The sequence below is a fragment of the Haematobia irritans genome, chromosome 1 (assembly GCF_050003625.1).
Source record: "Haematobia irritans isolate KBUSLIRL chromosome 1, ASM5000362v1, whole genome shotgun sequence".
NCBI classification, from domain to species: domain Eukaryota; kingdom Metazoa; phylum Arthropoda; class Insecta; order Diptera; family Muscidae; genus Haematobia; species Haematobia irritans.
Window position 1 is genome coordinate 80,366,642 of NC_134397.1, and position 15,398 is coordinate 80,382,039.

General features: G+C 35.0%; 1 protein-coding gene and 1 long non-coding RNA gene across 2 annotated transcripts in view; one reads left to right on the forward strand and one right to left on the reverse strand.

The window, feature by feature from the left end:
• LOC142221293 (uncharacterized) overlaps nucleotides 1-15,398 on the reverse strand; it is a 278,541-nt gene that overhangs the window by 156,164 nt on the left and 106,979 nt on the right. The gene's annotated exons all lie outside the window — the stretch shown is intronic.
• Su(fu) (suppressor of fused domain protein) lies at nucleotides 1,526-8,983 on the forward strand. Its single transcript, XM_075290952.1, has 2 exons — nucleotides 1,526-2,167; nucleotides 7,681-8,983. Exons 1-2 carry the CDS (start codon nucleotides 1,683-1,685, stop codon nucleotides 8,672-8,674), a joined length of 1,479 nt encoding a protein of 492 aa, XP_075147067.1. The 5' UTR covers nucleotides 1,526-1,682; the 3' UTR covers nucleotides 8,675-8,983.

Here is a 15,398-nt window from a genome sequence, read left to right on the forward strand (position 1 = left end):
TGCCCGTGTCCAACAACACTAGACGTTATGCGCTTTACAGACTATCAGTTATTCCGGTCGGAATGTCGGTGTTTGTAAAGAATCTTACAATGTATCGGATCGATTTGACTTGTCGGCAATGACTAAATAATCGGTAAATGTGTTAGCGCATAATGCGCTTTACAGACTATCAGTTACTCCGGACGACAGTGCTCGTGTCGAATATATCTCATATCCCTGCCAACATTTTTTGAATTTTGGGGCGCTTCTGAGAATCCCCACTACGTCGAAAACAGTCGTATACGATATCCAAAACTCCTCGGAAAAGCGCCGTCACTATTGAGAAATTGTACCACGCCAAGTTACTACAAAAAAGTATCGCATGACTGCAATTATTAGGTACCCTTCAGGATACATTTATAAGGACGCCAATAAGAGCCCCTTAAAGCAATCAGAGAAAGTGCATTTTAAAATAGTTGTAAAAAAATCATTGTGGTCAAGTAAAACACGATTGTTTAGATGTTTATTAATTTTATTAAACATTTATAAATTCTCATAAGTATAACATTTATACGACTATCACATCACATTTAACATATTTTTATGCATTAATAAAAGATTGAAGTTGAGTTACAAGTTGCAATTTACATGTTGTAGCGTCTATCAGCCAGTGCTTTTATTCCCAATGGAGGCAGCGTGTCTGGAAAAATATTTGAAAAACTATTACTGTATTCCATTTGGAAAGTCAAAAATTGTTCACCAATATACCTTTCACAATTTTAAGCGAAATAACTATGTTTTCAGCACTTCATTATCATTTTTATTTAAATAAATTGTAAGAAGCTAGTTGTGCTTGGTGTTTCACAAAATATAAAATGGCTCTTGTAACAATAGTGATGGCAAAATACTTCCATGCGAATAGTGATGGCAAAATACTAACACAGTTGGCGATTGTTGCAGTGTCACTTACGAGTCTGTGGTAGCGATGAGGATGAAATGGAACTTTGAAATGCTGACAGGGATATATTGTGCACATTATATAAGTTAAGTCCGAAGGCATAATCGATTCTGCTGCATGTTTATGGGATCGATAACACATTTGCCGATTATTTAGTCATCGCCGACAGGTCGTATCGATCCGACACACTGTAAGATTCGTTACAAACACCGACATTCCGTCCGGAATAACTGATAATCTGTAAAGCGCATTAACGAGTCTGTTGCGCTTTACAGACTATCAGTTATTCCGGACGACAGTGCTCGTGTCGAACATATCCCATATATTGTGCACATTATAAGTTAAGTCCGACGGCATAATCGATACTGCTGCATGTTTATGGGATCGATAACACATTTACCGATTATTTAGTCATCGCCGACAAGTCGTATCGATCCGACACACTGTAAGATTCTTTACAAACACCGACATTCCGTCCGGAATAACTGATAGTCTGTAAAGCGCATGTGGTAGCGATGGGGATGAGCTCAAGAAAAAAAGTGGCAATTACTTAGTCTGAACGGACCATTATTAATGCATAAAAAAAGATAACACGATTCTTGTCGCTTCGTTTAACAATTGCCGAATTTTTAGGCATGCAGAAGAACAACAACATTTGTTATTGTTTGCATTGACTACATTTACTTTTGTTTTTGTTTTTTTTTTGTTGGAAATTTTTCAATCACCTAAAAATAATTTGTTCAAAATGACTACACCCGGTATTGGCGGTAAACCTACTTACCCACATTTGCCAAGAACGAATAACATTCCACCTCCAGCGGGGCTAAAGGCACTCATTGATAAGCTTCTATCGGTCTATCCTGATCAACCGAATCCATTGCAAGTTACAACAGTGCTAAAATATTGGCTAGGAGGGCAAGATCCTCTAGATTACATTAGCATGTTCAGTTACGGTGGAGACCTGTCGAAAAAAATTCCCCCTCATTGGTTTTATGTAAGTTTTGGATTAAGCGATTTGCATGGAGATGGCCGTGTACATGTATTGGACTCGGAGGATAGTGAAATCCAATCCCGTTCGGGCATGGGATTTGAGCTTACCTTTCGTTTATTGAAGACTAGTGAAGAGCTGAGAGAAGAGAATGAAAATCCCACCAAAAGAATTAGACCACCAACATGGCCAGCAAATTTAATGCAGAACTTAGCACGTTACTGTTTTCGAACAGGCAACAGGTAATCAATGGGTTTTCATGTACTACTTTTGGTTTAAACTACTACTTTGGACATGCACTATATATAGAATGTGGGGTTTCCAACAAGAGATGTTATTTTTCGGTATGTTTTATGGTCCGTCGTCATTGGATCTTATTTTTTGGAAAATGAGGATCATTGGTGAAGCTAGGAAATTTCCCAGTCAATTTTGTACTTTTCAACCCAAAAAACTGGCGTAATAAGTAAAATTGTACGTACATAATTTTTATACATAAAGGTGAGTATTAAGTTCGAGTTTAGCCGCTAAAATCGTAATTTTTTTCGCGATTACTTTTATTTAATAATCCATTTTAAGGAATACAAACTTTGTGAAAATATTCTTTGAGCTATTCCCCATCAAGTTATAATAAAATTTGCATTACATATGTATAATTGTATGCCTTCTTTTGCTGATTTAGTTTTCACTTTAGTGAAAAAATTACGATTTTAGCGGCTAAACTCGAACTTAATACCCACCACCTTAAGCTCGAACTTAATACTCACCTTAATGTGTGAATAATTTAAGAAGAAATTATCCAAAAATTGTACATAGATAAGCAAAAGCATCACCTTTGGTCAGCCATTTACACACTCAAAAAATGTGTACCCACCACGAAGGAAAATGTGGAAGATGTTAACTAAACTATATTACAAATTATTACGCCGATATGAGAAAATAAGTAAATATTTGTCGACAAATTCAAGAATTTTTATTAGACATTTTTTTAAACACAAAATTAAAGAAAATTTCGTTGTTTGATGGAAAAAGGCTCTATAAAATAAAAATTAGGATACATATTTCATTTTGCGAATTTTTATTCCCCTTTTGCAATTCATTAACAATGTCATGAATAATTTAAAGTTAAAAAATTCACATTAAAAGATAAGTAAATAATATTTTATTTATTTATTTCTTTATTGTAATATAAAGCCTTTCCTAATTAAAAAAAATCTTTAAACTAAAGATAAAATCCTCAAAATAAGTATTAGCCTATATTCTTTAATCTAAATATTCAATATCTCAGCTAAGTTAAAAATTATTTCTTTAAACAAAAAATGTTTTTCTTTACTTTAATTTTAACTAAGGGGCACAAATTTCAAGGATTCAGGTCCTAAATTTAAAGAAGCAAATTGTTAAATCAAATATTATGAACTTTCTTTTATTTCAAATTTATTTGTTTAAACAAAAATTGTCCTTAATATTGTGTAAATTACGTGTCCTAAAATGTAGTTTGCAAAATATTTTTTTCAGTATAGAATTAAATTGGCTTTAGTGTCCAGGAGGGTTCACTTTTTTTAGCATTGTAGTCTTCCCTAAAGAAGGGTATTAAGTTTGAGTTTAGCAGCTACAATAAAAAATGAATCAGTAAAAACAGTATAAATTTTATGTATTCGGCACAATTTAATTATTATTATAACTTGAAATGGAAATGATGCCAAGTATTAATTCAAAAATTTGTTTTCTTAAAATATAATAATATTTCTATGAAATATTAAGGAAAAGTAACTATTAACAAATTACTATTTTCGCCCGATACAGCTATCTTAATAACGGCCTTAAGGCTAATACATTCAATACATATATCAATTTCGCCGTTTTAACTGGTTTTCTATTACTTCTGGGCTATAGGTTGCTGTTATAACCCTATTTTTATACCCTCCATCATAGGATGGGGGTATATTAACTTTGTCATTCCGTTTGTAACACATCGAAATATTGCTCTAAGACCCCATAAAGTATATATATTCTGGGTCGTGGTGAAATTCTGAGTCGATCTAAGCATGTCCGTCCGTCCGTCCGTCTGTTGAAATCACGCTAACTTCCGAAAGAAACAAGCTATCGACTTGAAACTTGGCGCAAGTAGTTGTTATCGATGTAGGTCGGATGGTATTGAAAATGGGCCATATCGGTCCACTTTTACGTATAGTCCCCATATAAAGGGACCCTCAGATTTGGCTTGTGGAGCCTCTAACAGAAGCATATTTCATCCGATCCGGCTGAAATTTGGTATATGGTGTTGGTATATGGTCTCTAACAACCATGCAAAAATTGGTCCACATCGGTCCATAATTATATGTAGCCCCCATATAAACCGATCCCCAGATTTGGCTTGCGGAGCCTAAAAGAGAAGCAAATTTCATCCGATCCGGCTGAAATTTGGTACATAGTGTTGGTATATGGTCTCTAACAACCATGCAAAAATTGGTTCACATCAGTACATAAGAGAAACAAATTTCATCCAATCCGGTTGTAATTTTGAACATGGTGTTAGTATATGATCTTTAACAACCGTGCCAGAATTGGTCCATATCGGTCCATAAATATATATAGCCCCCATATAAAACATTCTTGGAGGAGCAAAATTCATCCGATCCGGTTCAAATTAGGAACGTGGTGTTGGTATATGGTCGCTAACAACCATACCAAAATTGGTCCAATCACACAAAAATTGGTCCATATCGGTTCATAATCATGGTTGCCACTAGAACCAAAAATAATCTACCAACATTTTATTTTATTTTATTTATTTTGTCAACATTTTATTTCTATAGAAAATTTTGTCAAAATTTTATTTCTAGAGAAAATATTGTTAAAATTTTATTCGGTTCATAATAAAATTTTCATCATTGTCAAAATTTTATTTCTATAGAAAATTTTGTTCAAATTTTATTCGATTTAATTGATTTAATATATACCACGTATGGACTTACATACAATTTAGAAGATGGTGTTAGGAGGTTTTAAGATACCTTGCCATCGGCAAGCGTTACCGCAACTTAAGTAATTCGATTGTGGATGGCAGTGTTTAGATGAAGTTTCTACGCAATCCATGATGGAGGGTACATAAGCTTCGGCCTGGCCGAACTTACGGCCGTATATACTTGTTTCTAAATGTTTAATAATTTTTTAGTCTCCTAATGTCTGGATTATATTTAATACATTTACATATATGGATTTTAAAATTACATTTAAAATTTTTTACATTTTAAAAATTTTCTTCCATTCTATAAACAATTAAGATTTTTTTACGTTATAAACAATATAAATAAGAATTCACCCATAAATAATGTTATATACATGATAGTAATGCTCGAATTAACAATAAATATTCTGGGGCTAAAATTTTTCTGGGGGAGGGGGGTCTATTTCAAAACCACACATATTGGTATGATTTTTATACCCTCCACCATAGGATGGGGGGTATATTAACTTTGTCATTCCGTTTGTAACACATCGAAATATTGCTCTAAGACCCCATAAAGTATATATATTCTGGGTCGTGGTGAAATTCTGAGTCGATCTGAGCATGTCCGTCCGTCCGTCTGTTGAAATCACGCTAACTTCCAAACGAAACAAGCTATCGACTTGAGACTTGGCACAAGTAGTTGTTATTGATGTAGGTCGGATGGTCTCTAACAATCATGCAAAAATTGGTCCACATCGGTTCATAATTATATATAGCCCCCATATAAACCGATCCCCCGATTTGGCTTGCGAGGCCTCTAAGAGAAGCAAATTTCATCCGATCCGGCTGAAATTTGGTACATGGTGTTAGTATATGGTCTCTAAGAACCATGCAAAAATTGGTCCACATCGGTCAATAATTATATATAGCCCCCATATAAACCGATCCCCCGATTTGGCTTGCGAGGCCTCTAAGAGCAGCAAATTTCATCCGATCCGGCTGAAATTTTGTACATGGTGTTAGTATATGGTCTCTAACAACCATGCAAAAATTGGCTCGCATCGCTCCATAATTATAAAGGGTGATTTGTTAAGAGCTTGATAACTTTTTTTTTAAAAAAAACGCATAAAATTTGCAAAATCTCATCGGTTCTTTATTTGAAACGTTAGATTGGTCCATGACATTTACTTTTTGAAGATAATTTCATTTAAATGTTGACCGCGGCTGCGTCTTAGGTGGTCCATTCGGAAAGTCCAATTTTGGGCAACTTTTTCGAGCATTTCGGCCGGAATAGCCCGAATTTCTTCGGAAATGTTGTCTTCCAAAGCTGGAAAAAATAGTCTAAAGGCGTCAAATCGCATGATCTTGGTGGCCAACTTACCGGTCCATTTCTTGAGATGAATTGTTCTCCGAAGTTTTCCCTCAAAATGGCCATAGAATCGCGAGCTGTGTGGCATGTAGCGCCATCTTGTTGAAACCACATGTCAACCAAGTTCAGTTCTTCCATTTTTGGCAACAAAAAGTTTGTTAGCATCGAACGATAGCGATCGCCATTCACCGTAACGTTGCGTCCAACAGCATCTTTGAAAAAATACGGTCCAATGATTCCACCAGCGTACAAACCACACCAAACAGTGCATTTTTCGGGATGCATGGGCAGTTCTTGAACGGCTTCTGGTTGCTCTTCACTCCAAATGCGGCAATTTTGCTTATTTACGTAGCCATTCAACCAGAAATGAGCCTCATCGCTGAACAAAATTTGTCGATAAAAAAGCGGATTTTCTGCCAACTTTTCTAGGGCCCATTCACAGAAAATTCGACGTTGTGGCAGATCGTAAGTCTATTCATGATGAAATGTCAAAGCATACTGAGCATCTTTCTCTTTGACACCATGTCTGAAATCCCACGTGATCTGTCAAATACTAATGCATGAAAATCCTAACCTCAAAAGAATCACCCTTTATATAGCCCCCATATAAACCGATCACCAGATTTGACCTCCGTAGCCTCTTGGAAGACCAAAATTCATCTGATTCAGTTGAAATTTGGTACGTGGTGTTTATATATGGCCTCAAACTCCCATGCAAAAATTGGTCGAAATCGGTCCATAATTATATATAGGCCCCATATAAACCGATCCCCAGATTTGACCTCCGGTGCCTTTTGGAGTAGCAAAATTCATCCGATCTGCTTGAAATTTGGTACGTGGTGATCGTATATGATATTTAACAACCATGCCAAAAGTGGTCTATATCAGTCCATAATCATATATAGCCCCCATATAAACCGATCCCGAGATTTCGTTTTGGAGCCTCTTGGAGGAGCAAATTTCATCCGAGTGAGTTGAAATTTGGTGCATTGTGCTAGTATGTGGTCGTTAACAACTAGGTCCATATCGGTCTATAGTTATATTTATATATCCCTCAGATAAATCGATTTCCAATCACACAAAAATTGGTCCATATCAAGTTCATAATTGTATATAGCCCCCATATAAGCGACCCCCATATTTCAATTCTGGCTCCCTACGTACCGTGCAAAAAGTCCAAATCGATTCGTAATTATTTGTAGACTTAACTATATATAACTTTTTTGTCTAATATATACCACGTATGGACTAACTCACAATTTAGAAAACAATGTTAAGAAGTTTTAAGATACCACAACCCAAGTATTTCGATTGTGGATGACAGTCTTTCGTAGAAGTTTCTACGCAATCCATGGTGGAGGGTACATAAGATTCGGCCTGGCCGAACTTACGGCCGTATATACTTGTTTTGATATACAACCATTTTATTTTTATTTTAGGCTGTGTTTTGGCGATAATATTCCATGGAGAAAAGGATTGGATGACAGATTTGACACACCCTTGCAAAACATTCTAATAGCGGAGGATCCACAATTGAAGTCTATGAGCACTCCCTTCGGAACAGTTGACTTTTGTCAAATAGTTGGAGTTACGTACGAAGAACTCGAACAGGCTGCTCGATGGAATGGTCGTGGTGTACTTAACTATTTGAAACAGGACTTACAGACTGGCGGAGAGTGGTGGGTCACCAATATAGACCGAACATTAAGTGTATTCGATTTATTTCCCGATCGTTTGGCAGCACTGGAAGCTGATCTAGAAAGAGATGGTTCTGATTTAGCCGGAGTTAATGCAGAATTCACATTTCGAGAAATATCCAAACCCAAGACAAGAAAAATTGCTCCAGATGAACAGTGTTCTATCGACGATGATGGTCAAGAGCTGAACTCACTAATGGATTCGATGACTTTAAGATCAAAGTATGAATCAGAGGAGAGAAATACAAAGCAAGAAAATGTTATAAAATCCGAAGAGGCATTTCCAATATCAATGTCAATGAGTGGAAGTTCGTTGCATAACTCATGTCCTATAGATGATCAACCAGAGACTCCATTGGTTACACTCGATGGCCTAGAACTTCAGATAGCTCCCTACGCAGCAAAATTTCTTTTGCTTGCTATTAGAGATCGAATACGACACGGAAGACATTTTACATTTAAGGCTCAAAATTTAGCACTCACGTTTGTCGCTGAATCCGTTACAGGAGCTGGTGTTACGAGAGATGCTCCCTATGGTGTGTTAGGCTATTGGCTGCAGGTATTGATAACAGATGATCTAGTACCACGTATGATTGAAGACTTCAAAAATGCCAATTTAGATAGGATAAGTCAGTTGGGAGAACGACGAGAATTTGAGTGGTCCGATAAATGTTTAAAAGTTGTCATAGATCATCCTCATGGATATATGTTACCACCACCACCGATGAGTTTTTAAGAACTCATATACAACTTTAGTTAAAAGAAATATGAAACTCTTTACAATGAGTGCCTTGATTACTGTCCAAAATCCAAAAAAAAAACCGAAATAGATCTTAAGAAAACTTTCATACAGGCCAATCAACACCGGGCTCCGTAAAAAGGCTACGACTATTGAATTTGCAATTTTTCTGTGGTTTTAAGCATACTTAATACTCAATCCTATTGGAAAAGTTCATTGTATTTATTTAAGTATTACATATTTTAAGATATATAAATCACAACATTCTTCTACACATTTATAAATAAATACATTTTGTAAAAAAAATGTTATCGAAAATAATTCTTGATTATAAGAACCATTTTGGTTTGAGTTTTAGAGAAATCTTATACATCTGTGGCAAGTGTGCAAGAAAATGATGAATGATAACGTTTTGATTTGAAATATAAATTCCCCAGATTTGTACCCCCCATTTTTCGAATGAGTACGAAAAGTAAAATCTAGAAATATTACTTACTGTTTAGAGCAATTTGGATGACCAGTGCCCCTTTTTGCCTCCCAAATCGGTCTATATAGAGGCAATTTCAGTTAAAAATTGCGGGTTCTCGAAGCCCACAAATTTAAATCCGGAGATCGGACAATATGTTGGATTGTACCACAACATTGACTAATACCAACCATATTCTCCACCCCTCGTTATGGTAGAAATTACGGTTTCTAGCAGCCCAAGAGCCAACTCGGGAGATCGGTCTATATGGAGGCTGTACCAAAAAATATACCGATACATACCATATTCAACACAGCTATTTTATACCCTCCACCATACGATGGAGGTCATTCCGTTTGTAACATCGAAATATTGGTCTCATACCCCCTAAAGTATATATACTGGGTCGTGGGGAATTCTGAGTCAATGTCAGTACGTCTGTTAACTAACTTCCGAACGAAAGAAGCTATGTACTTGAAACTTGGCACAAGCAGGTTGGATGGTATTGCAAATGGCCTATACCAAAACATGGACCGATACTTGTCCGAAAATAGCTCTAAATTTTAAATTTCAAGTAAATTGTATGAAAATAAAGGTGTCTAGATGCCCAAGAAGTCAAATAGGGAGATCGATCTGTATGAGACAATAAAAAAAATGGGCCGATGCACACCATATTCACACATACTTGTGGTCCTACAAACCTCTAGATATCAATTTTCAGGGAAATCGGAAAAATGCAATTTTATTTTAGAGAACTTTTTCGTCTCTATGTGGATTTAGACCAATGCTGTTAATAAAATGTCAAGAAAAATCGTCACCTTTTTCCGAAAACATCGTAATAATCGGTACTATCATATTAAATATCGGTAATTTAATTTCAAGATTGTCTCCTGAGCCAATCTAGCCATTATTGTCCGTCCATTCATTTGATTCTCTATCAATGTATTTGTTGTTCGCAGGATTTCGTTCGCAATTATCAACCAATTTTGATGACATTTAATTCCGGGCGTTGTTTTGGCACAAGGACGAACACTATTGAATTTGGAAAAAAATCGGATCAAATTTAGATATAGCCCCCATATATATGTATCGTCCGATTTCAACAAATGTTGTCGTATTGCGCTTATGTACTAACCGACAATCGGTTAGTAAATAAATTTGCCACATAGTAATTTTTTAAGCATTCTTAAAGTAAGCAAAATTTCATCGAAATCCGTTTATAGTTTAAATTCGCTGGATTTTCACAAATTTGGCTATAAAAACCTTATTTGTTAATCGATCTTTCTCAAATTGGGTTCAATGTAATCTATAGAAGAAATTGTACCTGCCAAAAATCATCGAAATCAGTTCAGATATAGATATAAAGGGTGATTCTTTTGAGGTTAGGATTTTCATGCATTAGTATTTGACAGATCACGTGGGATTTCAGACATGGTGTCAAAGAGAAAGATGCTCAGTATGCTTTGACATTTCATCATGAATAGACTTACGATCTGCCACAACGTCGAATTTTCAGTGAATGGGCCCTAGAAAAGTTGGCAGAAAATCCGCTTTTTTATCGACAAATTTTGTTCAGCGATGAGGCTCATTTCTGGTTGAATGGCTACGTAAATAAGCAAAATTGCCGCATTTGGAGTGAAGAGCAACCAGAAGCCGTTCAAGAACTGCCCATGCATCCCGAAAAATGCACTGTTTGGTGTGGTTTGTACGCTGGTGGAATCATTGGACCGTATTTTTTCAAAGATGCTGTTGGACGCAACGTTACGGTGAATGGCGATCGCTATCGTTCGATGCTAACAAACTTTTTGTTGCCAAAAATGGAAGAACTGAACTTGGTTGACATGTGGTTTCAACAAGATGGCGCTACATGCCACACAGCTCGCGATTCTATGGCCATGTTGAGGGAAAACTTCGGAGAACAATTCATCTCAAGAAATGGACCGGTAAGTTGGCCACCAAGATCATGCGATTTGACGCCTTTAGACTATTTTTTGTGGGGCTACGTCAAGTCTAAAGTCTACAGAAATAAGCCAGCAACTATTCCAGCTTTGGAAGACAACATTTCCGAAGAAATTCGGGCTATTCCGGCCGAAATGCTCGAAAAAGTTGCCCAAAATTGGACTTTCCGTATGGACCACCTAAGACGCAGCCGCGGTCAACATTTAAATGAAATTATCTTCAAAAAGTAAATGTCATGGACCAATCTAACGTTTCAAATAAAGAACCGATGAGATTTTGCAAATTTTATGCGTTTTTTTTTTTAAAAAAGTTATCAAGCTCTTAACAAATCACCCTTTATATGTATCGCGTTACTTCGAAACACGTCTGTGACTTCGCAGTCGACTGTTGGATACGTGAAAATCAGTTGATGGTTTCAGAATGCATGTATAGATCTTAATGGGGAATTTTTTGAAAACAATAAAGTTATTTTCGATGAGTAATAGTTGTTTTTGTTTTCAATCTTGAAAGGTTGAAGGTTGGTCACTTCGGTTGTATGCAATTTTGCCAAATCCGCAATTATGAACCGATGTGAATTATTTCCAAAAGAACGATTTGGAACCACTGTGCGCCGTACAATTTCACTCTGATCAATACATTTTGTATGGCCTATTTTGATAGGCTTGCTGACAAATTCATTATACCATGACATGTTTTTCGATGTTCGACTGAAGAAGGAGTTGAGCAAAATTTTTACGACTGTGACTTCAGCAAAAGCGACTCCACACCCCTGTTTCACATCACAATCCTGTAAATTGTAGTACTGCATCATCTGCTCATATACTGGAATTAGACGATTTTTTGTGAGTGAAACTTCTTATTACTTCTTTATGAAATAAAATAAATAGATGGAATCGATTAAGGGAATTTACCCTTCTGCTTCTTGTCCTATTGATCCGGAAATCATTTACCCGTTTTGATGCAACAAAATTAGTAAATATTTTACGTTGGTATAGAAATGAATTTTGCAAAAATTACTGGATATTTAAGTGGAAGCATCCGCCAATTATGCAGACAAATTGAAGTAACGTATCAAAATTTTTTTTATTTAAACTTTATTGCGTTCGATTTCTATTGAAAATATCCGTTCAAGTATCCAAGTTGCCATAGGTTGGAGCGATAACACTGTTTGTTTGGTCGAGATTTTTATATTTCGGGATTAGAGAACAAAAACAAATATCACACTGAAAAAAAGCATGTCCGGTTCCAAAGATTTTGTCCTTAATCTAATGATGTGGGCATTGATTCCGAGCCAAAGAAGCGGAGAATTGAAGTAAGTATAAATTTAAGATATAATTCTCTTTTAATTTAGAGTTTCGCGCATTTATTACTAGGAAAAAATATGAATTTATTCGTTTTTTCTGCTTTTTTTTTCATGTGCTATTAGAGTCTTTTAAAAACGTGTCAACGACAAATTAATCTTTTAAATTCAGACTTCAAGTACACTGAAAAAAATATTGTTGTGAGGCCAAAGATTTCATGTCTTTAAAATACGAATGCGAATTTTGTTTAGTGTAGAAGACGAATTTCTCCAATAAAAAGTTTTTTTCCTCATCCAAAAGTCTATAAACTTTTCAATGAAGTCGTTTTGTCCTTATAATTAATTTGATTTGACTTAAAAATGGATATCTTAAGATGAAAGAAAATTTTGTTGAAAAATTCTTTAAAATTAATGAAATTGTCTTTAAATTTGTTTTCTTTTTGCATCTTGACTACAAAGCAGAAAGGTGTTCAAAAATAGGACATGTTTTTCAACACTTTATTTTAAAGTCGTTTTTGACTTGAAACATAGCATAATGTCTTCTCGAAGACGAGTCAGAATTTGGAATTTTATGCTGTCTTTAACGCATTTTTAAAGGATTTTGCCAGCACATGAAGAAAAAGGTTGAAAAAACGAATAAACTAAAATTTGTTTCCTAGAGACAAGTACACCACAAGTAAACCCAAATTTAAAAGAAACTTGTGTCTTAAAAGTATTCTTACTTAAATTCTCCGCTTCTTTGTCTCGGAATCAATACCATAATCATTGGAGTAAAGACAAAATCTTTGGAACAGGGCATGCTTTTTTTCAGTGTAGAAATTATGCTATGTTTCTAGTACAAATCATCTTTCAAATAAAGTGTTGAAAAACATCTCCTATTTTTAAACGCTTTTTTGCTTGCCAAAAGTCAACAAATTTAAAGACAATTTCATAAATTTTCAAGAATTTTTCTGAATCATTAAAGCCAAGTTGACCTCAGTTCAACAAGTTTTTCTTTCATGCTAAGATACCGATTCTAAAGTCGAATCACTTAACTATAAAGACAAAACGACTTCATTAAAAGTGTTATCGACTTTTGAACAAAAACAAAACTTTATGTTAAAGAAATGCGTTTTCTATGCTAAGCAAAATTCGCATTCGTATTTTAAGGACATGAAATCTCACGACAACATTTTTTTCAGTGCAAGTATCGAAAATCGCTTTTTGGTTTTTAAATTTTTCCTCATTAAGTTCTATACACTTTTGCATGCGTTTTGACGGTCAAATGTTCATACAAAATTGAATATATGCTGGTTCAACTAATGCCTAAGGTTGTCTCAATCTCACGATAGGTTACACGCCGATCTTGCAATATAAGTTGGCGCACTGCATCAATGGTTTCCGGAACAACAACCGATTTTGAACGTCCTTCACGAAATTCGTCTTGAAGTGAACTACCACCTCAGTTGAATTCATCACACCATCGATAAACTCTGGTGCTTGGTGGACCTTCATATCCAAAGTTAAAATAAGTTAATCGATGCACTGTTGTTGAGTTAATCCACGCCGAAAGAAAATAATCACACGAAAAATTTCACGATTTAATTCCATTTTTTTAGGCTAGATGAATCTTTGAACTTGCTGTATATAACACAAATGGGGCTCGTATGTCAAAACTTTCTGAGTACGTATAACCTCAAATCCCGAAATATAAAAGCAACCCTCATATGTAAAATTACATTATTTCCGTGTGTACTTCGTTTGTAAGAAAGACTAAAGTGGTTTGTTTTCTTTAAATAAAGTTCCTTTAATTCGGCTTGTGTGTGTCCAACAAGCTGCTCTATAAATTGAACATTTTGATTGTATATGTCGCTTGTGTGTTGATGTGTATACTGATAATACCCTGCCAACATTTTTTGAATTTGGGGGCACTTCTGAGAATCCCCACTACGTCGAAAACAGTCGTATACGATATCCAAAACTCCTCGAAAAAGCGCCGTCACTATTGAGAAGTTGTACCACGCCATGTTACTACAAAAAAGTATCGCATGAGTGCAATTATTAGGTGCCCTTCTGGTTACATTTAGAAGCACGCCAATAAGAGCCCCTTCAAACAATAAGACAAAGTGCATTTTAAGATAGTTGTAAAATAATCATTGTGGTCAAGTAAAACACGATTGTTTAGATGTTTATGAATTTTATCAAACATTTATAAATTCTCATAAACACACAAAAAAATCTAAATCAATCTCGAAATTAATTGATCCAATTAATTTTTTAATTGAAACGTCTTCAATCACAGAAATGATAGTATCAATTAAAAAATTAATTGGCAGTCAAATAAAAATTAATTGATCCAATTAAAAATTAATTGATACTATTAATTTGTGTGATTGATTTTTATTTCAATTAAAAAAATTGTTGATTCAATTAAATTTTTAATTGAATATTTTTTAAAACTCAGATTTTAATTGGAAAAAATTTCGTGAAATTTTTTCTGTGAATATAACATTTATACGACTATCACATCACATTTAACATATTTTTATGCATTAATAAAAGATTGATGGTGAGTTACAAGTTGCAAGTTACATGTTGTAGCGTCTATCAGCCAGTGCTTTTATTTCCAATGGAGGCAGCATGTCTGGAAAAATATTTGAAAAACTATCACTTTATTCCATTTGGAAAGTCAAAAATTTTTCATCAATATACCTTTCACAATTTTAAGCGAAATAACTATGTTTTCAGCACTTCATTATCATTTTTATTTAAATAAATTGTAAGAAGCTAGTTGTGCTTGGTGTTTCACAAAATATAAAATGGCTCTTGTAACAATAGTGATGGCAAAATACTTTCATGCGAATAGTGATGGCAAAATACTATCACAGTTGGCGATTGTTGCAGTGTCACTTACGAGTCTGTGGTAGCGATGAGGATGAAATGGTACTTTGAAATGCTGGCAGGGTATGTGCTGATGACAATTTGAGCTACATGGTTCAGTGGGCAGTGTGTTTGCT